The sequence below is a fragment of the Struthio camelus genome, chromosome 8, assembly GCF_040807025.1.
Source record: "Struthio camelus isolate bStrCam1 chromosome 8, bStrCam1.hap1, whole genome shotgun sequence".
Classification (NCBI taxonomy): Eukaryota; Metazoa; Chordata; class Aves; order Struthioniformes; family Struthionidae; genus Struthio; species Struthio camelus.
In genome coordinates this window covers 12,396,543-12,420,918 of record NC_090949.1, presented here as the reverse complement: position 1 = coordinate 12,420,918, position 24,376 = coordinate 12,396,543, and the positions used below count along the sequence as shown (strand labels likewise).

At 38.1% G+C, this 24,376-nt stretch overlaps 1 protein-coding gene across 9 annotated transcripts in view; it reads right to left on the bottom strand.

The window, feature by feature from the left end:
- PTPRC (protein tyrosine phosphatase receptor type C) overlaps positions 1-24,376 on the bottom strand; it is a 70,238-nt gene that overhangs the window by 7,723 nt on the left and 38,139 nt on the right. For 2 of the 9 annotated variants that reach the window (XM_068952114.1, XM_068952118.1), the window contains 20 exons: positions 23,563-23,589; positions 22,747-22,887; positions 21,881-21,967; positions 20,459-20,491; positions 19,443-19,661; positions 18,430-18,540; positions 17,115-17,267; positions 15,869-16,003; positions 13,959-14,108; positions 10,753-10,946; positions 8,653-8,713; positions 6,646-6,754; positions 5,398-5,429; positions 4,080-4,195; positions 3,427-3,517; positions 3,247-3,323; positions 2,985-3,021; positions 2,459-2,556; positions 1,748-1,873; positions 462-619 (listed from right to left, as the gene is read on the bottom strand). In XM_068952114.1, the coding sequence (XP_068808215.1) occupies positions 462-619; positions 1,748-1,873; positions 2,459-2,556; positions 2,985-3,021; positions 3,247-3,323; positions 3,427-3,517; positions 4,080-4,195; positions 5,398-5,429; positions 6,646-6,754; positions 8,653-8,713; positions 10,753-10,946; positions 13,959-14,108; positions 15,869-16,003; positions 17,115-17,267; positions 18,430-18,540; positions 19,443-19,661; positions 20,459-20,491; positions 21,881-21,967; positions 22,747-22,887; positions 23,563-23,589 (2,155 nt within the window). Of the gene's footprint in view, positions 1-461; positions 620-1,747; positions 1,874-2,458; positions 2,557-2,984; positions 3,022-3,246; positions 3,324-3,426; positions 3,518-4,079; positions 4,196-5,397; positions 5,430-6,645; positions 6,755-8,652; positions 8,714-10,752; positions 10,947-13,958; positions 14,109-15,868; positions 16,004-17,114; positions 17,268-18,429; positions 18,541-19,442; positions 19,662-20,458; positions 20,492-21,880; positions 21,968-22,746; positions 22,888-23,562; positions 23,590-23,933; positions 24,030-24,376 lie in introns of all 9 variants that reach the window. The other 7 variants (XM_068952117.1, XM_068952121.1, XM_068952120.1 and 4 more) reach the window with 5 other exon arrangements.

Here is a 24,376-nt window from a genome sequence, read left to right as displayed (position 1 = left end):
CGAGAGGTAGTAGTACTGCTCGGTACCATTCCCAAAGAGGAGCAGTGAGTGAGAGAGTGAAAGTGAAAACACTTGGAACGACTGGAAATGAAACAACTGAAAACAGTTCTTGTTATAAAGTACTCAGCAATACAAAAAATGATGGATTTGTATTATAAATAACTTTTAATGAAAACAAGGACAATATTTTAAAACATGGTGCTTATAGCCAGAGTAGCCTGGCATTTATCTGGCTGGTTTCCAAAAGTCTGTGTATCCTCAGTTTCAGTCAACGTGAATGGGATCTGATCCCGCAGAAAACAGGCTTTTTTATGCATCTTTAGTGGCCTCGCTCTCAAGTTAGCAAATCACAAAATTTGGGATCGGCCAAATATTTCTGCTCTTTGCCAGCTCCCTTTTTTCTAAATAACTTAATTTTCATTTAACATTTAACATAATTTCATTTTAATTTTAATATTTACCTGCAATGAACCACTATTGGGCCACTAAAAAAGTTGCTGAGAGCATTAACTCTGCGCCGGAGTTTGAGAAGAAGATGTGAATCCTCAGGGACTCCATGGTCTGGCCAGCTTGTGAATTGAATGTGAGTGACATCTCTTCCAGGTGTTCTTTCCCTTCCCTAGGAAAAGTGAGATGTGTTTCTTTATACAATACCAAGATCAAGTGTAGATATACAAAGCAGAAGAAAAATAAGGAAAACAGCCACCAAATGTTGTAATGGAAATTTCAAAGAGTATATATTGTCATACAGTGCTCCCAACAGTCTCTCAGGTTAAGACATTTTTCTTACCTAATTTTAATTAATAAATAGGAGTCAAGAGCTGTGCATCAGGGACACACAACTTGAGCAGAGGACAACAAGAGGTTCAAAGTATTGCTACAAACACTTTACTGTCAAGGCTAGCCTATGACAAAATATAGTAAGTCTCCCCACTCTGTTTGTAAATAACTTGGCCAACTAGCCCTACGTGCTTCCAGGCATACTGGTTGGTAATTCTCTCATCTGTGCTGGGAATAGTCTGCTAAGGCTACCACAGATTAAAAAAAAAATTAAAAAAAATTAATTGTAACCTAGAATAGAAGCAGATACAGGAAAGCCTATGTTTATCACAGAGAGTGACTCGCTTTTTTAAGTCACCCAGTTAAGGCTTACGGCACATCTAGCCTTGCGTCCTAGTTTCACGTGCTGTTGTATAGATTCAAGGAGAGAACGTACATTTTGGTAAGCAAGATTGTAAAACAAAATGAGAAAGACATATCAATGGCATTTTTTTTCCATTGATAATGGTTGAAAATAAACCAGCAGTCCATTCAGACTGTTTCCATTCTCATATTTTGACGAGAACATGCAACAAGGAGATTTATACCAAAGAAAATACAAAGAAGAATAAAAGTGCAGCCTACACTGGTTGACTGGAATTCTGCAGTCAGGAAACTGGAGTTGCTGGCTGACCATACTCTCTCAGTGTATGCTTAATTTGAAACCACTTCTGATTTAGAGTGTAACACAGACCAAAACCAAAATGTCTCACTGGAGCCAGAGCATGGGGATGCCACTATGGGTTCTTAACAATCTTTTCATCTACAAGTTTTCTCTTAAACTGTATGTCGCTTCGGGAAAAACAGTACAACATCCTCCAGTGCTAGCAGAATCCTTTCACGCTTTAAATAATCACTCAACACAACTGTTAAGACTCTAAACATCCATTCCAATTCAAGCCATTCCTATATTCCTAAGTCAACTTACATTTGTAATATGTAGTTTCTGAATGATATAGTCTGGACACACTTTACTTTCATTGATCTTCACAATAATGTCCCCATATGTTGCAGAGCCATTCTCCATTGACGGCCAGTACTGGGCACATTTGTTCTATGAAAACACAAAATTAGCTGGTGAGCAGCATGACAGCAAAGTGGCAGAGGAGTGAAAGCTAGAGGAAAGTCTAATTTAATATAATGAGTAACTCATTACAGTTTTCCAGCTTCTCATAAGCCCTGTCCTCTCTTGAAAAGGCTGTTACCTCTTAGGCTATCACTGCCTAATAATTCTAAATATCCAACAGTTCTGGTCTCTAACCTGAAGCTTTTCCCCATGGAATTTACTTAGAGCATAAGGTGGGAAAGAATGCTATACAGCGAGGAGCTAGAGTTCTAATCTGAGAATCTGCAATGTTTTTAACCATTTTCTGGATTTATCACTAGTAATTTGGAAGCTCACCCTCTGCTCCTTAGAGCTGTGATTAAAGTGACATTGCTGATAAGACTGATAAGTAAAATGCCCATAAGGCAAAACCATTTTGGCATGCTTTCCAACATAGGTTCTGCCACAAATAGAGAATAGGAAAGAATAAAAACAAAGTACTTAAGTAGGAAATGTAATTCACCACAGCACAGCAACCCATTTTATTTTCAGATAAAAGAAGAATGGATGGATAGACGGATGGATATTTCTCACCCTGTTTCCTTCCTCACAGCGAGTCACCATGACAATAATTGTTGCCTTCTGTTCCCAGATCATTCTCCAGAAATCATCTGTGGTTTCATCCTTGGGGCCTAGCAAGAGATATTTTAAGGGATTTTTTCCAAAAAGTGCAGTTAGACAGAAAAGCCCAAACCTTGTTGACATACTTAGCCATATAGACTGAAAAGCTAACAGAGGTCTTGCAAATAACAGCCACAGACTTGATTTTGTTATGACTGCTGTCATTAGCCTACAATCATACATATATTTTTAATGTGTAGCTGTGAAATGTAAAAACTGTTGGTGTGAAACCATCCATCATGACAAATCTGCCTGTGAAGCGCAATTTGTTCATCTTCACAAAAATGCCCTAAGCTAAAACTCATTGACAGCTTTTTGATATTAAATTTCAAAATGTCAGTCTGTCAATTTTTCTTTAAATTTATTAATTCTATTGGGCTACTTTCTAACAAAAAGTGGGTGAAAAAAGAAAGGGAATTCTTTTACGGTTAAAAATTACCTTGTGCAGCAATGTATTTTCTCGGTTCTTTGAAACCCTATAAAAACATACAATGTTACTCAGCTTTTAAAAAGAAAGCATGGACTATCTGAAAAGATTTGCAAGTTTAGAAATGAGTTCAACATGCAAAAGTCCAATAATATCAAATACTTTACAAAGATGGAAAGAACTCAAATGGAAATCATCAAAGGTGTTCGGTATGTACGGACTACAGATGTTTTTCAATAGTATCTGTGACATTTTATGAACAGAAGTCACTCACATCAATATAACTTGCATTGATATAATCTGATCCTGGGTCTCCTGTTATCTCTGAGAGTTCCACACGATTATGGTCATCTGTTTAAATCATTTAAAACAAAATAATTATATTGTCTCAAGGCACTGATGTAAGTGAGAACAAATATTAATAGACCATGAAGAAATTGTGACAAATACTCACACGGGAGAATATCAATGTAACGATTTTTGTTCTGATTATGGCTTTTTTTGGCCTCCTTTATTGAAAACTTAGTGAAAATTCTAGGAATACTCTGTAAAATACAGGGTTTCTATTATTAGGAAAGCATATATATTTAAAATAGCTTCTACTTACAAACAAATGCAAATTAAAGTAATTTGGTGCTAATAATAGTCTGGAAGATAACATTCTTTTTCATATCATACTATTTCATATATTTCTGATATGTCATCTAAAATAAATATGAAATCCATTTTCCATTACTTGTGGTTATTTATTATTTTTATCCCCATGGCTATGTAGTAATACTCTGCAAAACGTGCCTCAAAAATGCTTTTGAATAAGAAGAATTTAGACTGTACCTTTTATACTTTTGCTGAAAACCACCTTCAGAAAAAAAAGGCATCTAAAAAATGGAGGATTCAGCGACAAAATTAAGCCATATTTGACCTTAGATGAGAATTCACTTATAATTTTCAGATTTTATATATGTGTATACATATATATGCACACACACAAAAATATATACATACATATATATATATTAACTGCATATACTTTAGACATGCTCTTGAACAGAATTCCTCTGAACACTTAGCTACAAATCTGTGGTATGTTCTGAGCCAATGACAAACCTGAAATTCATCCAAGAAGAGTCTTCCTTCATCAGCAATCTTCCTCTTGTATGTCTCCAATAACTGTTCTGAAGGTATTGGCTCTATGTTCAGAAGTTGCCTTTCATCATCTTTAACTGTGTAAAGATGTTGAATGTTTATCTTTACTGGCTTTTAAAACATAAATTACATTTCAGTAAATGTGTTCCTCTAATTGTCATATGAGTTAACAAAAGGACAAGAGTTGAACTAAACCATGTTTATTTTTCAAAAAATGCTGCCCCCCCGAGCCTTCTGTGAACAAACAGGCCTTGGGAATAACAGCTTCATCAGCTCTGTTATGGAACTGGGCGCACATCAGCAAGAGGCCACATGCCGGGACTTTGCATCAACAGAGCTTTTGTACAAAGTGGCAGCTGTCATATTTGGGTCACAGCAACAGACAGCCCAAACGCACAATAGTTACATGGTTCTGCGGTATGCTTCAAATCTGCTTGACTGTTTATTGGCAGTGGCAAAATGTATTACTGTACAAACAACCTACTAACATTTCTCTTGAAATATAATAAGAAGTCTTGCCCACTTTTCCAAATTTTCTCCAACGTATTCTCTGAGTTTTAATAATCTGCAATATCATATTTAATGATAACGCAATGATTGAACAAGTTGTAACATCCATAATTATATTATAAATCCATTTTTTTTCAATTATAGATGTCTAAGCGAACGGATAGGAATATCAACATGGTATTATTTCCCATTTAATTAATTGTTGTGGGCTTGAATGCCATAAATGTTTTTTTCTTGAAGCTTTCCAGTATTGGCTGATTCTGTCTTTCTTCATAGGCATTGAAATCCTGTACAAAAAGCTGTACATAATGCTAGGTTGCGGTCTTTGGGATTTGAAAAAAAAATCAAAAATCAAAATTTTGAATTAAAAAAATGAATTCAAAATTTTGCAGTGATAAACTATTGGCTTGCGTCTGAATTCTTGCTCTGAAGAAGGTGTACAGAAAGCAGACATTGTGGTTGAAGCCATATGAGATTCTAGAGATACTCTCAGGGTTAAACTTACCATGACCATTGTCTGGGATAACAAAATTGTTTTCATGGTAAGATAATAAGAGTTTTCCAAATACTCTGATAATATTTCAGTTCATTTTTATATTAATACCTATGGAATGTATTTACTGATGTATGTTTTTCTCCAAATGAGGTTTATGTTGATATCTGTAATCTATGTACAACTACCTAGAATGTAAACCATCCAAAAGTGGCAATAGGACATGTGACTAATCTTTACTTACACTTGCTAGATATATAGATTAAAAAAACTCACCTCTAACAAGGCTCACATCTTCAGAAGAATTGCTGTAAGAAGCAAAAGCATCTGTAAAAGCTTTGACTAGTCAGAAATGGATATGATAATGAGTTAAATGAATGCAGCTTCATATATGACCACAAAGACTGTTCAGTAATCATCAGACCACATTGCAAGCTCTTTGTGAAACAGGACTCCTACAATGAGTCACTTGGCAGAGGTCTTTGGGATCCCTGTCTTCCTACAGGGGCTTAGCATGAGTGAGGGAGAGAAACAAGGGACCCTCATAAAACAGCTTTACTAGCTGCATGATTTTGTCACTATCAATCACCTGCATCAAGCACGTCTTCAGTTTCTTGCTAACGACCGGGTGACTGCTCACACGGTCTTTGTTTCTCTTTCTTAACAAGTGACGGAAAATTTGCAGACACAAGAGATATAATGAATTTAATTTAAAGAATAAATAACAAAGAACAAGCCAGACTCTCTAGAGCAGTGTAAGCAAAAATTAATTTTGTTGCCCTCAACATAAAAGTTGGAGGCCTGAGCAAGACCAGCTCCCTGCCCTCTACGAGAGGAAGAGAAGGGAGGAGAGAAAGGGCTCTGAGGGAGGTGTCTAGAAGGGACAAGTTTGGCCACTTCTGCTATTGCCAGAAGGCTGAGAGGTTAGTGAACAAGTTGCCTTAACTCCTCTTTCTCTATAGCGGTTAAATGCCCCCTCCCACATTGTAACACCCGCCTTTACAGCAGTAGCAGCAGTCAGCCTGGTTTTCCAAGGCTATGGCACAGTCAAGAAGGTAATAGCCATTTTTCTGTCCCAGTCCACTGTTTTGGGTTACTGTCAAGTCACCTGGAGATGACTATAATAAACAGTTTTGAGACATTGTTTCAGGTAAATCAGCATTTGAAAACATTCCAAGAAAGTGTTTATTATTTTCATTATTTTAACTTATAACATGAACAAAAGGTTTTCCAGGTCCTTGTGACTATTTTTTCACAAAAAAAATGAAAAAGCATGTTGTTCTAACTCATCGATTCTTCTGCACCTGGAAGAAGAATATACCAAAGAGATTCTAACTCTATTTCATTGTCTTTGCATTGCCAGACGAACCACCAAAAATGATTTTGAGTTTCTTTTATTTGTTAAAATGAAAAGATGTCTGTTCCAAATAGTAATGAAATATTAAACTTGTAACATTTTGTGAAGCAATGTTGAGAAAAAAAATCTGCACTTTTATAAAACAGGGAGAGAAACATGAAGCTTACCTGAGCTTTTTTTTGTGAAGATCATAGATTTTATACAGAACCAGAAGTAAAGCAATTGAAGTCACAATGATCAAGAATGCCAAGAATATAATCAGGGCCTTAGAATTGTCTAGTAACAGAAGAAGAATAAATATATTATGTCTTGAATAAAAAATTAGCAGCATAGGAATTTTTACTTTTTTATCTGTATATATCCCAGAACAGGGATTCACTGAATTTTAATATTTTTGTGAAAAGAACTAACTTTTTAAAAAACTTCTAAACAACTTTTTAAATGTTGCATTTGTTTTGCAGAAGTCAATTTTTACGTTGACGGCAAAGGAGGGAAATGTATTTCTCCAGTAAGAAAACTTTCAAATAACTTCTTTACCTCCACCTGTCAGAACGCCGTGCAGCTCACCCATTGGCATGCGTGCCCCTGCCCTGCGTGACCAAGCGGAGCTATTGGCCGCTCCTGACACCCGCGGTTGCAGCCCTGCCCAGCAGCTGCGAGTGGGCACCGGCTTCTCAAGCTCAAAGGCGCTCTGCCACCCTGCACAGTCTCCCCAGCTACAGGAATGACTCGTCCTGTAGTTATTTGCGCATTACAGGAAATAACATGTGACGTCTCGGGTATTTGGTCAGAAAAAGATCTCTTTCCAAATTAATCCTATCTGGATTTCTTGATTTGCCCGTGATCTTTTTAACACCTTTTCTGGCAGCTCTTGTCAGCGCTACCAGGATATTTCAGTAACAAAAAAGTCTTTTGCCCAATTTCTTTAATGCAGCTATAGTTTGGGATCGAGTTCAAAATAGGGCTTCTCACTACTCTCTAGCATCCATAACAGCGTTCCCTTCTGTGGATCTTTCCCCTCCACTCTATATCTGTACGTTCACATGAAAGCAGTGCTTCCTTCTCCTCCATTTTCCATCCCCGACCCAATCCTGCTGAAGAAAGACCAGCCGAAGGGAAGGACTGCTGAACATAGTTCACTAATTGGGTGGTTGCCTCTCGTGGGCATTGAACGGAGAATCCATGAAAATAATTTCCATTTTGTTATCAGGCAATGACAGCTGGGACAATAAAGTTCTTCATACATCTCGTGAAAGGCTAAAGCCTCTCAGAGCTCCTCAGCTGTGCACATCTTGAGCAGTCAGGAAGCAGCTGCCCCGTCTGGTAGCGAAGATGCAACCAGGAAGGCCAGTGCACTGCCTGCTTCCTTGCACCTTGCCCTCCGCTGCAGAGGCCCAGGCAGCTACCGCAGGGATCCCAAACGCCCGGCCCTGCTGCTGCTGGGCATAACCGAGACCCTGCAGGCATCAATAGCGAGAATGGCGTTGCAGGGCACAGGGTGCTTTCTGTGCCTGTGTAAATGAAGGTGATGTGCTTTCTAAGCCTTTAATATGACCTGGGCCTTTGGCTGTCGGTCAGACTCCACTGCCAGACACGGAAGTAAAAAGCAGAACGTGTACAGCGGGCCTCTAAAGCTCCGGGAACCACAGTGGAAAAAGCCTTCCAGCCTTATAAGGTTGGAGTTACTTTAGTTAAGTAATTACTTAAAAGAAAGTTCTGTCTGTCAAAATTAAACCTTCTGCAGTGTCACAGCTTACTCTATCCATGTCTACAATACTTTGACCTTCTCATAGTACTTGTTATTGGACACACAGACTCCACAGGAGCTGAGACTCCTTGAGAAGTCACAGATGTTCAGCTCCAGGAACGCAGGATCTGAACACAGGAAAAAATTTCTAAAATTAATAACTTAAGTTAGAAGAATGAATTTCTAGTCACATTAGAATGTTTTCTGAGGAAGCCACAGCGACTTGTGAACATGATCCATTACATTAATGCTGATCAAGGATACTATGTCTTCAAATGCAGATTAACAAAAATGCAGATTAATAAAAATGGAGGATTTTTAATTAGGAACAATTATAATAGAGTTTGAAATTTACACTATTACTCTATACTATGTTATGGATGTTGAGAAAAGTCTAAAAGTAAAAATGCTATATACATTTACTTACATCTGGTTTTTACACTACTATATGTATCTTCTCCGTTATATTTTTCATTACGCACAAAAATCTGTATGCAGTGGATAAGAACAATAGAGATGTTAGGATATAACAAGTAAAAACGTCTGCATAAAATAGAATAAAATAAAAAGTTTCATTTCATATTCAAAATAGTTCCATCTATTTTCAATGAATTAATTTGACTGACAGCAGGATCTGCAGTCAAGCCTTGTACAGCTATACACAGTGGAGCTCAGGTTTCCTCCTAAGTTATGAGATCTAGGTCGTAAAAGTATGTAGATGACTGAATAAAAACGTTAGTGAAATAGGAGACATATTTTACAACATGATCTCAAATCTGAAAAAAATGTGATGTGTAGTAAAAAAATCAGTATTTTATTTGCTTAATCAATAAATATACAAATATGTAATTGAATCAGGTATTTTTAACACAAGTCCCTATACTGGAAGTTATATATATAAAAAGTTAAATTATAAAAGCAAAATAAATTTGTGCAATAAGCTCCTTTATTCCAACATTAATTTTTAGGATACTTTAACTAGAATTGAAATACTAACTTTACTTTGATCTGTTTATATTTTAGAATATATTTTCCATTAATCCATTCTTTTTAATTTCTTTAACAGAAAATCCTATTACATCTAATAGGCAGCTTGAAGTTTGCATGTAAAATATGTTACATCTTTCTGTCAAAGAAAAATGTATCTTAGGATTAATTTTGACTTAAAGATTTAATACTGAACAGTAGAGAGAACTAGCAGTATTGAATAATATTGATTTAAAAGGTAGTATTGTCCTGCAGCAAATCATCCAATAGAGAAGGACAAGGGTTTCCAGCACTGTCACTGACTGCAGTCTACGAGTTCTTACTAAGTCTATCCAATTCCTTAGGAGAAATCTTTCCTAATAACTCAGAGAATTCAGTCTCAGCTTCCTCCCTCACTGCTCTAAAAGGCTGATGTGTTCTGGGTGCTGATGGTTTCTGAATTCTGCAGCTGGAAAGAAAGCCATTTGCTGAGTGGTGAAAAAGTGGCAATATCTGGAGCAGCAGCAGAAATGGCAGTGAAAGAAAGCAAGAAGCATCACAAACAGTTAAAGCCAGAAACTAATTGCTGTGGTTGGGGTCAAAAACTTCATTAAATGAAAAACTGTCCTGGATAAACTATGGTTTATTTGCACATAGAAGGGAATCTGTCACAGAGAATCATGACATCTGAATCATTTTTTCTTGAGCGTCTCAGAGAAGTTGACCCAGAATCCCTTTATTACTAGCAAAGGCAGTAGGACTTCCTCTGGTTTCTCCAGTAAGAGCTGGGCAAAATAATTTGGCAGCACAAGACAGCCTTTGGAGCCAGCCAGAAGCCAATTTCTTCTGTGAAGCAAAATGGCATGAGAAAAGCTTACAACCAAGGTCTGTACCATGGGGACAACATAAACATCTTTTGCTCTTTCTGGAGCTTGATCTAGATTTCCAAGTATGTAGCCTTCTGAGTAGAATCTGCAGGAAAAATAGTGTCAGAAGCCTCAAAACAAAAGGATGCAGACTACTAAAGCTTTCTGATACTGCATTTCCTCAGAAGGACAGAGAAAATAGGAAAAAGATTGTGGAAAATAAGTGAATATGTTTCCTGAAAGGAGTCCTAAATGGAGTCAACTCCCACTAGTTACTTTCCTGCTAAATGTTTTGTGAGGAATTATCAGGATACAAAAATATTCCAAATAATTAGCTGCCCCAAGGGGATGACACAGGACACTGGCTTTACAAACAACAAAAGTCAAAACAATGAAATGCCTAAACAAAGAGAAAATAGCCGAAGGCAGAGAAATTGGTTAACAGGGAGCTCAGAAGATGATAGATTTTTTATGGAAACAGGACTGGCTTTTGAAAGGTTGATATAAGGAGATGAAGACAAAAAGAATCTGAACTGGTTTACACTCATCAGTCCCCAAATAGGGGGCTACTTTACAACTCAGATCCATAGATCAACTCATCTGCCACCATATTTGCCTTTATTCTACAAACAAGTGTAATACACTTAAAGAGAATACAGCAATATTTTATATAGTCAACTTATAAGCATACATACCTTAAATGAATAGTTTGTCAAATAGGAAAGATTTTCCTCTAAAAAAAAACACTCCTTGAAATTCTGTTTTTTCTCCTCATTCCAAACCAATACAAATACTGTTTCGTTACCATACACATCTTGATTTTTGCATTTAATTTGGACTGCATTATCAGCTGTCAATGTTACATCGAGGTCAGTCACTCGCTTTGGTTCTGTTCACAGAAGAAGTGTTAACGGTTCTATTTTATTCAAGACAAACATTTCAACAACTGCATGTGTTCATGTCTATTTTTCATCCTTTAAGAGGTTTCATAAAATTTCAATCCCAATTTAACAAGATGAATCAAATCAATCTCAAATTAACCATAGGCTTATCTGAAATGGAATAACTGTAAACTGCAATTGAAATGGCTGGGAATATCAGAGCTCTAGCAATGGTCGCGTTGCAAAGATAAATACAGTAGCAACTCTATCTCTCAATTCTAATATGATTTTCTCATTTGAAAAGCAAAGGACAACAGACAAAATATGGGAACAAACAAAATCTTCTATGTAAGTGACTATATGACTTTCAAAATGGCTGTAAATGAAATTCCCTACCAAGGAAAAATTTTGCAAAGTATCCTTTGGCTTCATATCCTTTTGCTTCAAGTGTCACATTGCCGTGCAACTGACATAAAACCAGGAAAACTTTTAACTAATTTTAAAGATAGGAAATCTAAGCTGTGTTTTCTAACTCCAATTTTGTACACTGTAATAAAATGGACTTTACATTGGGAGCACAATATATTAAGCTTTTACTGAGAGCCTCTAAAACCCTTTAGAAGTCAATAACCTTCCTTATCACATAGTTTCATTAGCTACATTTCAGTAATCAGTGCCATTTAATTTTTCTTAACCAGGAGCTTTGACCTCAAAATCACTTCAATTTCCAAGCCAGCATATTAAATAAAATGAAATTGCTTTTTTTTTTTTTTTAATTCATATGAAGGGCTAAGAATTGTAAGACTTTATGAGCAGATCAAATATCCCATGCTGGGGAGATGCAGGATATATCCTTTGGGACAGTTACTACCTAACTGGTCATATCTGTCCACCCTGCAAGTTTGCGAGAGTCCTCCTTGGCACCCTATGGAAAGAGCTGTGACAAGGAGAAGGAGAGCATTCCTTGTGGCAGTTTGTTTGAAGAAAAAGAAAGAACATTTTACAAAATGTAGCTTTTCCTACTTCAAAGGGCGAATGCTCTGCTGATGCCATTCTCTTATTTAAGAAATCACAAGAGTCTTGACGCATCTGCTTGACTATGTTAGCAGCTGCTGTAACAGCTGGAGAATGTTTAATAAATACCACTGATTCACAAAGGCGAACAACTTATTATTTCTCAAAAAATAAGGGAACTGAGGTTAGTTTCTAGACCTATAAATTTACATTGTGGACTATAAATTCTACCCGAGGAATTAAAATATGAATGAAGGCCCAGAAAATACAAGAATCTGTGCAAACCTGCTATTTAGACTGTAAGGCTGTGTGGGAGACATTCACACTAGGATTAGTAGTGTTCTCCACTTTGGTTAAAGGGTTGAGGTTTTTTTCCTTGCACTAAATAAAAGCCAAGTGAGGACAACGTGGGATGATATTTTATAGAAGATGGGCAATATAATTTTGCTCAAACTAGATTATCAGAGAGAGAAAAATCACAAACATGCCCAAATTAGGGCTGTCTATAAACCCAAAGTATTTTCCATTTTTGGATACAGTTAAGTCTGTTTAAGGAGAGCTGTAGGCACAGGACTTAAGCAGATCAAACGGAGAGTATCATTTAATCTGTCAGCTTTTTTTCCTGAGAGGCTTCCGGTGTTAATTCTGATCCATGTATTCTTTCAAATATAAACTAAAATGTATTAGCTCAATGACCCAGAGTAATAGGGAGACTCCAGTGTTCTCATGGATAATCTATAATATTGGATACAGAAGCTCAGTACATTCCAAAGGAGAGGATTCAAATCCAAAAGAACACTCTGCCAGAAGCCTCTTTCAGGGCCCTGTATTTCCCAAAGCACTATGCAAGTGGATGTAAGAGAGCAATCAGATTCTTATGTAACCACTTTCGTGTACTTTTCAGGAGCTCTAAACAATGAGGTTTTAATTGTTCTTAATATTAACAACAACATAAAATCACCACTTTAAAGTATCATAGCATCATTAGCACAAAAAGAATATTTTTCTCCTCCAAAATAATTTTTGCTCATTCAATGAAATTAAAGAAAATTTTAATCCAAGATCTTAGCAGGTATAACCCATCAAAGTGTCCCTATAATTGTATCTTTATATTAGCTGAGTCTGGAGATGGTGGAACTGCAGCCTAAATATGTAGTGGAAGAAATTAGATTAAGAGAAACATCTTTTTAATTTGCTCAAAGAAGGAATGAAAACAGTAAGAGGCTATATCTCTGAGGATTAAAAGAAAAAACAAACAATAAAAAGACCTTATCCACATCATTTTGCGTTGTTCTGCAAGAGTTGTTTTATTTCAGCTCTTCTAATAGCATTATCAATAGAATACGTATGGTACAGAAAGAATTAGGACCATTAGGGTGGCAGAAAGCTGAGCCCCTAAAAAGTAGACAAACTGTTTCTAGCAATGCAAGAGTTGGCACACATTTGTGAGCTGCAACCTACTCGGATGTGCAGTCTCAGAAACTGACTGCATAGATGTACATACAAACTAATCAAAACATGGATACAGATATCAACACTGATGTATGCTAGGTGTCTTGAGTTTAGCAACCAGGCAACTGTGTAACAGAAGATGTATTCTACATGTCTTTGTGTCATTCATGCCACAGAAAATGAGTATTTTTCATGCCCTTTTTGTTAAACTCTCCATTTTCTTTAATATGAATGTTCTCTTTATGAGAAAAGGTAAATATTTTCAAAAATCTTATCAAGAACTGAGAATGAGTAGGGAAAGTTTTTTAAAAAATCAAGTATAGAAAAGAAGAATACCAGTATCAAATACATAATTAAAAACAGATTAAGATAAAATAGTTCAAAATGAAACACTAATGCTAAGAATGTTAGTAAAATTCTTCTGTTAATCAGTTTACTGTTTAAATTAATAGCAATAAAATATATAAAAATATAATGAATTAAAATAAGAAAGTATATATTTCCTCTGCTAATTCTTTGCTTTGTTAGTAAAAGTGAGTAACCATGAGACTTACTTGCTGAATCTGTCTTAAACTCCTTTTTTGCATGATCTCCTGGAAGTTCTTTGTAAGCGTATTTGCTCATTGTAAAGGCAGTGACCAATACAAAACCATCGGCATAAGGATGTAATCCATCACAGACAAAGCTAGTCATGCTAGTACGTGCTGTTTTGAGACCAAAAATAAAAATATAAAATAGGATTTATGTTAGGAGTACAGGAACTTTTACATTTCATGAGAGCTATCTGAACCAATGTCATGGGTATTTGTATTTTAATTACTCTGTATTGAGGATGCTTGGCTGGTTTGTTTCACTCATGAATGTTAAGTGAACGCTTAGGAAGAGGAAGGAATATACTTCCCACTCAAACAGGCAGAGAGTTGGGTTTTGTTTTGTTTAGTCTTTATTTTCTCAGTACTATGTCATTAAAAAAGGGTGTAATTAGAACCTAACATAAGGTACCTGTGTGAAGAGAGGCTACTGTTTTCTTCGGTGTTCAGTTTGGGAAGAGGTTAATAGTTGAATGCCTGAGGTCACCCTGCGTGCTGTTAGCTACAGAAAGGTAAGTCTGTCCTGGTATGGTGGGAGAGACTCAGCCTGCTTTCGATGACTGAAAGCAGGACAGAAAGGAATTGCATAAGGAACAAATGAGTGAAGCTATTACCCTTGCAGCCCTTTTTAGGGTGGCAGCTGGGGTTTTGGAGACCCAGGGAACTGGGGAGCAATGGCCCTTTCCACTTTCCCTCCAGCTGTGACCTCCCCACAGCTGGGTGCACTGCCCAGGTCTCTGGGCAAACCACCCCTATCCACTCACAGGAACTGGCCAGTGGGCTGCAGCCCATCTGCGCAATGGTCAGCGCCAGGGTGCAGAGAACCAGAGAGATTACCTGGATGTGAGGAGTACAGGAGCATGACTGCCCGGGGCAGTCCAGATTTGCAAAACATGGGAAAGGAGGAATGATTTAACTGGCTGCAGTAAGGACTAGCCTAAACCTGACGTATTTGCTGGTATCATTTATCAGGCTGTTAGCTTTCAACGCATAATTTTCCAGTCCTTCTTTTAAACAAAAGCTCACAACTGTGAAAATCCAGTATAACAGATACAGACATACTCATCTAAAAGTAAGGTAGCTTAGAACAACTTTTCTGAAAGAAGAGAGCTTGTTTTGTAGAAGACAGCCTCCTGGTCTACTTATCTAAACATGTATAATGCTGCCCTCAGCGCTTGGCCTTTCAGGAACCGTAGCATTACTCAGAAGGCAGCTCCCTATTTGCAGTTTGCTTTTTCAAGAAGCGTAGAAAGATCTGGTACTTGTACCGAGAGGAGGCAATCCCTCTTGTCACTCGGGGAGCAATAAGCAGATTCAGTGAACCAACTAAGCCTAATTATGTTAAGCTGGGACAGTTAAAAAAAAAATAGTTAAGGGAAGATACTGTTAAAAGTATCTTTATTAATTGTCTTTAAACCTTCCAGTAAATATTTTTTTCTCTAAAGAAATGATTCCACTTCCTCACAAACTTCTGATTTGTTAAAAATTAAAACATGCTTAAACATGAATTAAACATCTCAGAGAATATATTAACTGGCTGTAGCAACATTTTCCGAGGCAGAATGCACCATACGCAGCACTGATCAAGCAACTGATAATCCCGTCATGACTTATTCTTCATACAAGATACATAACACTGCAGGGTGGTGGAGCAATGTCCTGAAATGGTAAACTAAATGAGCCACATGGCTGAACCTCATGAGCAACCTCAAAGGAAAGAAACATAACAAAAGTTTTCTACAAATAAAACACTTCAGTGTTTTTACTGCATAGTTTTAAGAGACTCCAATATGATTTGTCATTACATCATGCTTGGTGCTCTGTAAATATTAAAATGCGATGAATTATTCTTTACCAAAGGGGCATATACTTACCACAGTTGTCAGTGGTATTGCAGCACACAGTATAGCCAGCTATACTACCATTTGATTTGCTGACAGATTCCTCCCATGTAAGTGATACGTTTCTGGCATAACTCTGGATTTGAAGATTTCCTGGTTTGTCTGGAGCTGTTGTAGAAAAAAATGGGTGAATGAAAATGAAAAATACTCCTATTTTTGATCACCTTTGATTAAATTAAAATTTCAGCATACGAGATAATATCCAAGATACCAACAAGATAAAATATTTTGCATACAGGCTACATTCAAAGACATTATATATAAATATAAAACAAGTACATATAAAACTATCAAAGTGCAATAATTTCATAAATTTAATCCATGTAGAATATAAGTGAACACAGCAATATCATATATTACTGAAATAGTCCAGCATTTCCAGTTATAATACATTGCTTTGATTTCCTTGTAATTTTAACAAACTTTAAATGTCTGGCCTACATTTTCTTTGCAGGCCACATGATATAGGCTGATTTTCTTTCTTTTTAAATTCAGCAGAAATACCTAAGCCATGTCCAAGGACAAGACTAAGTAAACCACATCATTTTATCTTGAACCATTCTTTGCAACTATTCTGTCACATCTTCCTTCAAAAGCAAGAATTTAACACTTGTTTGACCAGGCCTGCATACTTTTTTGTTGTTATTGAAACCTGCTTAAATTTGGTCACATTCTCACCCTTAAAAAAAAAAAACAAAAACAAAAAACAAAAAAACCACTCTCATAGATTCAACATGCTTCTGCAGCTAACATCCTAAAATTGTCCATCACTCAGCAAAACTATCTCAGCTCCTAGTGTGGACCAGCCTGTATGTGTACCATTTCCCCAGAAGGACAGACTGATACCCGCGCAGTTCCTGGGCACCTCCATGCCTGCAGAATAATTCAGCCTGCTCTGGGCCCAGACTTGGGCTCTGGACGCAGGAGCGGGAACACAACCCTGCTGCGTTCCCACTGACCCTTGGTCTGAGCACAGAGGTAAGAGAGGCAGGTGGCAGACGTGGAGCCTGAGACTGGGACTGGAAACCTGCGACCGTGGTCAAGGAAGAGCCATGAGGAAAGGAGAATGGGCAGCAGGAGCTGGAGGACAACCCAAGGCTAAATGAGCAAAGGCCCTCCAAACGTACTGTCACTCTCCAGGAAACATAGGCAGAGGAATTCACAGTAGGTCTTTGCAGAAACATGTGGAATATAAAACAAAAGTACATGTTATACTTACGACTAAAATCTGTTTCTATGCTAGTATTTGCATGCAGCCAGTCCTTATCATTAAATCTTACTGTACTGTTGCACATGTAGCGATGGTTGGGCAACAAATTTTCCAGATTTGCACAAGCATCACCTGAGTCCTTAGGAGACTCTGTTAAAGGACCTGTACACACACAAAAAAAGGAAAGGTTTTTAATCAATATTTTTCTCAACTCCAAAAGTACATGGTACCATTTTAACTGGGATTTTCAAAAACACTCAGCATTAGTCTAATGCAATACTGCCCACTCAGCAGACAAGCTGGACCATCACTGTATAACCAGAAAACATTTTAATAGTTGGCATTCAGAATCTATTCCTTTCATCTTGCTAGATATTAGAAGTAAAATTTGAGATTTGCATCTAAAATAAGCAGGAAGAGAAGATCAGATTAAATCTACTCTTAGAAACTGCTACAACTTAAATACAAATATCTTTTCTTCCTACAGAGGTCTCCTGAGAGTGAAAATAAATGTCTGCATGAAATGATATAAATGTCTGTGATTCGTAACAAATCTCATTCCAAGATAATCAAGATACACACATACAGTCATACTTGCTTTTCTTGAAAAGTCAGCCTAGATGCCATGAATAAGAATTTGAATTTCAAAGGCCGCACAGGCTTTTAGCATTTATTTGATTAACTCAACTGAGAATGATTAAATGTGAGGTTATTAAATCACTCCCTGTTGATGATTAGGTTCTAGGTTCTTGCATTTTAATTTAATCTGCATAGATCTTTACTTTTCATCAGTAACACTTATATGTTCTCAGGAATTACCTATTTCACATGTATCATGGAAATTATGAATAGTGCTGATTTGAATTTCCAAAAAAACAGTATTTTCCCACAGAAATCAAAACATTTCATAGGAGTGTGAAAGAACTCTGCATGTGACCCAGATATCAATCTTCAGCTCCCTGAAATATGAAATCTCCAGCCCAGGGCATTTATCATGCAGTTCTCCAGGACACACGAGGACCTCCAAACTCCATGTCTTCCCTACCACCTCAAAAATCTCCTAAGGCCTAAAATATGTGAAGCTGGTGAACTCAGGGAATGCGTGCTCTGGGTATGAACTTTACCTAGATCTTTAGTAGCACGTAAGAACGTCTGTCCTGAATCTACGGACCCTGGCAATGTTGAACAGTTCTTGTCTCAGATTGGCGTTATCATTTAAATCTGACAGTCCCTCATCAAAAAAAAAAGAAAACTGCTAAAAAAACCAAACAAACAAATCAACCAACCAACCTTAAACTGTCCAAATATCTTAGAAGCATCTTACCGGATTCGCAGTTATAACGGTATTGCACAGCACAGTCAGATGAGCTGTTCCAGCATAACTTTGCAGATGTATTTGTTATATCCGAAGCACTGAAAGAATACTTGCTTTCGTCTAAAAAGGATTAATATTATATGTCACTATAACATTAGCTATATTGATTCTTTAAGTGCCAGTTTTATCTTTTATAAATGTTCATTTGTTTCATATCAGTACGCAATTAGCACAGAGCAATACACAAAGAATTTAACAAGAAACTGAAAGTAAAAATTACACACATGAGATAAAGACAATGGTGCTATTCAAATCACAAAGGAAACTTTTAACCCAACTAAGACAATCTCTTTAGTGTGAATCTCTGTTCAAAGGCTGGCTGGTCTTGCTGCTGCTAACCATGCTGCCTAAGGCTGATTTAGTTCAAGTTCTCTTTTTTTCCTTTACAATGAGAAAATTACAATTTTTTTTTTAAGACCCTCCAATATTTCAAAAATCACTGACAGGCTTTAGGTGCAACTTCAAAATGCAAAATGTCTTGCAAATCAAGCACAAAATATAAAAACCTTCCGTATGACTCTAAAAAAAAAAAAAACTAGACTAAGAAATGCAGGAAAGTAGGTCAGAAACTGCCGAGTTTTAGTGTCTGGACATGAAGACAGAAGAGTAAGTTACAAGAACCGTCTCCTTTCCTCTGTCTTCATCCCAACTAACTTTGGACTTCTAAATTAATTGCCTAATAGCCATAATCCATTGTAACTAACAGATAACATTAAGTATTTCCAAACACAATTTGGATCTTAGCAGAACTGAAGTTTTACTGCAGGTACTTATGGGAGAAACTTCAAGTGACTCCCATAATACTGCTAAGATAGCCCCCTCAAAGGGACTTCCAACATCAAATAATATCTGTAATCTGTCAAATTACAGCAAGATTGGAATCACAACAGATTACTGACAAGGTACAACAAAATATAACATAATAATATCTGCGTAACAAAACAAAATCCTTCTATACCTACCAGGTGAGAGAAGAAGCTTTAGTAGCGTACAATTTCCCTGTTGAACTTCGTATTTCTTACATCTCTGAAGCCTTACTTTGTAGGTGCTATGATTCATGAATGTACCATTTTCAAGGGGAAAAATATTATATTGTTTGTTTTTTTCGAGCTTGTTCAATGTAACTTCAACAGAGTTATTCTCGTCTGGCTCATTACTCATCGAGTAATGAATATTATGATCTAAAAAAAAAAAGGAGAAAATAGCAAACAATGATTTTATGATAATTTTTAAGAACTGCGTTTTATAGCACTTCCAACATCATTTGTGTTTTAAGAATCAGAAAATACAGCAGATTTGGCTGTTGGATTTTTTCAGGCTACAATCATCATGTATTTGAAAAAATAATTTAGTCAAAACTGAACATTTCCTTCGGAAAATATTCTTTTAAATAATTCTCTAGTTAGGAGAATCAGAGAAGTAAGAAATTAGCATTCCAGTACTAAATTTGTTTTAATTTATAACATCAATTTAAAATTAAATATTTCATTTTGCCACATTGAATCAGTCATTTGAACAAAAATGTAAAATTTCCTCAATCAAACCATTCCAGAGCTTTTCAAATCATCTAGTAAATAATGGCTGTAGTCTCTTCCTGCAAATTAGAAGACACAGAGCGCTCTGATTTTGAAGAGAGGTAAACCAATGTCTAAACTTTACTTATGAATTACAGTTTTTAGCACCAGGGAAAAATTAGAGAGGGCCTAGTTGAATAAAAGCAGATCTCATCTGCAGCCCTGAAGCGTTACTGAGAGCAAGAGCCTAGTACAGGGCAATTTAGCAGAGCTGAAATGGAGAGGAGAAGATCAGAAATGTTAATGACTTTAGTAACTCCTCCTGAACTGGAAGACAGTTCATAAAATAATCTGAGATAATCTGAGATGCTAACTAATTTGGTTTACTGATCAGTTTTCTCTAATTCAGTTTACTGATCTGGTCAACTAGCAGGACTGAGAAAAATAGGGCGTTCGGTTCATACCACAGCGTCCTTCAGTTGTCACTGTGGTAGTTTCTGTAAGAAAAGAAAACAAAATTAATACCACAGGTATTTTCCTCACACAGCATGAGAGGAGGATGACTGATACTGTCCAAAACGCTTTCAGTCATTCGATACAAGTAATTGTATTTAGCAGCCCATTCATATTTGAAAACATGAAAGAAAATAAATACCACCTAACTATAACCCTGACTTTTAACCAGATATTCTCGAGATTGTGTGCATTGTATTTCTTCATTTTACAATGACATTACTGACTGCAAATCCTATTGGTTATTTATAACATTTCTCGGATGCTTCTGCCTACAGAAGTACACAAGAACATTCCAAAACCGCACATTTCGCACAGGTATGGTCTATGGCTATCCGGTTTCCCACGATACTTACGCTGTGGAGTAGCTAACTGAATAGTTTCCCTTGTCACTAAAGAAACAAAATTAACCTACTTCTTGCACTGCTGCTCTTTCTTACCTCCGGAATCAGAGTTATGCAACATTATGCAGATCATTTTACCATAATTTTTTACACTGAAATATCTGACAAGAAATTAAGAACTGGTATTCAGGAAACCTGTACTGCAGCTTGAGCAAAGAACTTCATCCTGCAAACAACTACTGAAGATATACTTTAGAGCCAAGCGTACCAAGAGAGACTGAAATCTGCTTTCCTTCCCGCAAGAAAGGCCCCGGGTGCGCATCGCCGCCCGGCTGGCGAGGCCGGGCCGAGCGGAGGCCGGCAGCGCTGCCTCCCGCCGGAGCGGGGCCGAGCCGGGAGGCGAGGCAGGAGCAGCCGGGCCAGTGGCCTCCCCGGGGAGAGGCCGAGCCGCCCCACGCTCTCCAAGAGGCGGCCCCGGGAGGCTGAAGGGCAGTAACAAAGACGACAGAGTCAAACTCCTGGCTGTGCTTTGTCCCAACCCGCCGACCTGCGTCATTCTTTGTAGCACAAGTGGGTAATAACATGCACAAGTGCTTGCAGGATTAGATACCAAGAAACAGTTAATGCTGAGCAAAACAACATGCAAGCAATCTGAAAACCGGGACAAGCGCGCAGAGCTGTGGATCTCATCATCATTTTTTGCTGCTGCTTGGGCAAACTTCTGTGAATATCCAGGAGTCTTGGCAGAGTTATTTGACAGATCTACTCTCCTGCTGTGCCACTGCTTAGCAAATAACTTCTGTTTTTCACTTGCTTGACAAGTAGTGAATCCGGTGTCTTTTATACTACTCATACACTATTAATAAGATTCCCAAAAACCCTTCCATTCAATGCAGTTGCATGCCTAATTTGTATTCCTTAAGTTCGCAAAGAAAAAAAAATCCAAACAACTTTAGTTCCCTCATTCTAAAATATTTTCTGTGCTTGCTATAGTATCATAATTGCTATAACTGTGTGCAAGTCTGTCACCTATGGTGTGATTGGGGATGATCCCAGTGTTTGCTGGCATGCTGCCTGGTGAGGTGGTGCTGTGCAAGGATGTTGGAGTGTAATCATCTGTAAGGAAATAAACAACACATCAGCAGTGAAAAGTAAAATTCATGATTGCAGACGGTCGTGTCATCAGAAACGTCTTACACCACCATCCCTCCTCCCCCTTTTTTCCTTCCAGGATTTTTGTAAGTTAGAGAAGAGTGCTGAAAGCAAGATTATGCTAATGTATCCAATAAAAGAGAAAACAAGTATTTAAATAGAAAGCAAACTTTTAGGAATGCAACACCTACTACTGAATTTTGCAATATGCTAGGACAATTTTTTTCTGGCATTGTTTAGGCATAATCCATGAGGGAGTCGGCTTAAATGTTTCCTTAATAAGCGTGAGCTAGGAGAAACTAAAACGATTCGCAACGTTCTCGCGGGAGGACGCAATTCTGAAGGGTGAAATAAGCGCTCCGCTCAGACATAAGCACTCGGCTAGTGTGTGTTTGACCGATCAGATACATTGCTCACTGTGTTCCTTATCATACCTTACCACCTATCTCATTGCTTGGAAGCCACCGCCTGTTTTCTCAGCTCTGTTTTAGGCCCATTCCTACGGTTCTTGTTTTGGCAACAGCCTCAGTGGCAGTAGTGTGAGTTTTAATACTGCTGTAATGACTACGAGACTTGGCCGTCAGACACCAGATCCCAGAAACAATTCTGGTCCTGCTGTTATGCTGAACGGCAGGTCCGTTTTCTAGTTGCTGAACCATAAGCTAGGAGGAGCTACCCTGACGCTGAGTTACTCGGCTTTCCTCGACGGCTCAGATGACAGCAGGTGAAGGAAGGCAGCGAACCTGGTGCCGTGGGCAGGCCGGCAGCGGCCGTGCGTGCGGAAAGGGCAGCGGTGCTGCTGGGGGGCTGAGAGCTGAGCCCGGCGGCGGTGGGGCCCGAGCCCGCCTGAGTGGTGAGGTGCATGCTGCCTGGAGGAGAGGCACCTGCGGCAAGGAAGGACAGCAGTCTCGTTAACGCTTCTGAACAACGCTGGGCAGAAGGAGAAATTTTAATAGCTGATATTTTAATAACCGTTCCTGAACAGTTAAATAAGCATAGCCTGCAACGCCCCTTCATCTAACAGAGCATAAAAAGCTGCAGGTATAATTAGTGAAGAAGCTTCCTCAAGGTCACATATTCTCAGTAAGTAGGAAAGCGAAAGGAAAGAATTTGAAACCTGTTATTTCCTGCTCTCTGCCTAACCATCTCACACCGCTCTCCAAAGGAACACAAGATATGGACCAAACTTGAACAAAACTCTCCATTTGGTTACTGTTCTTTAAAATTTATTAGGAGGTCCAACAAGTGCCAGCTAAACATCTAGTAAGGATAATCCTTTACCACACTGACTGCATATCTTTCATTGATCTTTTCATTGATTTCATTGATTTTTTAAGATGTACCCGAATTCGTGCTCCAAAAAGAGACTCATTTTTTGATCACAGTCTTCCTTCTTAAGACAATGTATTCCATTTCACCAGGCAAATGAAAACACACTGCACACTCTGCATGGTAATTGTGCACACAATCTCTATCCTTGATCATAAAACACAAAACAGGGAGAAACCATCAGAAAAACCATCAATGCAGTTCTGTAATGCAAATCAGAAGTTTCTTACCATTAGTAGATGATGCTGGCTGATCCCCTTAAAAAGAGAGAGAGAAAAAGTGTAAATAAAACCGTAAAGGAATTATAAGCAATCATACTCCAACTATGTAAAAAAGAAACCTTTTTTCCTCTCCCAACTATCAGATCATTGCTCTATGCGGAATTACACGTCCTAAAGTGATATTTAATGACATGTAGTGACAACAGACCCCCAAAATATCACGCAAATGATATGTGGACTGATGTTGTTCACATTGAGATCACTTTTCCTTGAGCAGGGGGTCTGCGATGTGGAGAAGGCTTCCCGATGGCTGCAGTAGACACCCACTCAGCTGACATGAGAGGAGAGCAGCCGTGCCGCAACCCCGGTTTCACCATTACCTTTGGTGGTGCCTGCAGGTGAGAGTGAAGTGGAGCGTGCAGGTAGAGGTGACACAGGGGGAGGAGAGGTGGAAGTTGGCATATTTTCGTCTCCAGCTGCATGGTGGGGAAGAGAGACCATCAGGTGAAAAGCACATGTCATTGAGAAGTCAATGGAAGCAGAAAGCACCGCAGGCGCCCACTGGCCAGGAGAGTGAGTTTACATTGCTCTCCATGACCTGCACAGACTGTGCCATGTGTGTGCTTGGATTCATCACAAGAGCATGGCTTGGGACCACTTCTGCAAAGCCACTGGGCACCAAATCCCCACCAATTTGTCTGTGATGCCTTTGTGGCTGAGATGTTTGATCATCCTTGAGCAAGACACACTTGCCCTCAGCTGTCTGAAAACATCAGCTGAAGGGGAAGAATTAGCATGCGGCTTGCAAATAGCACAGCCCGAT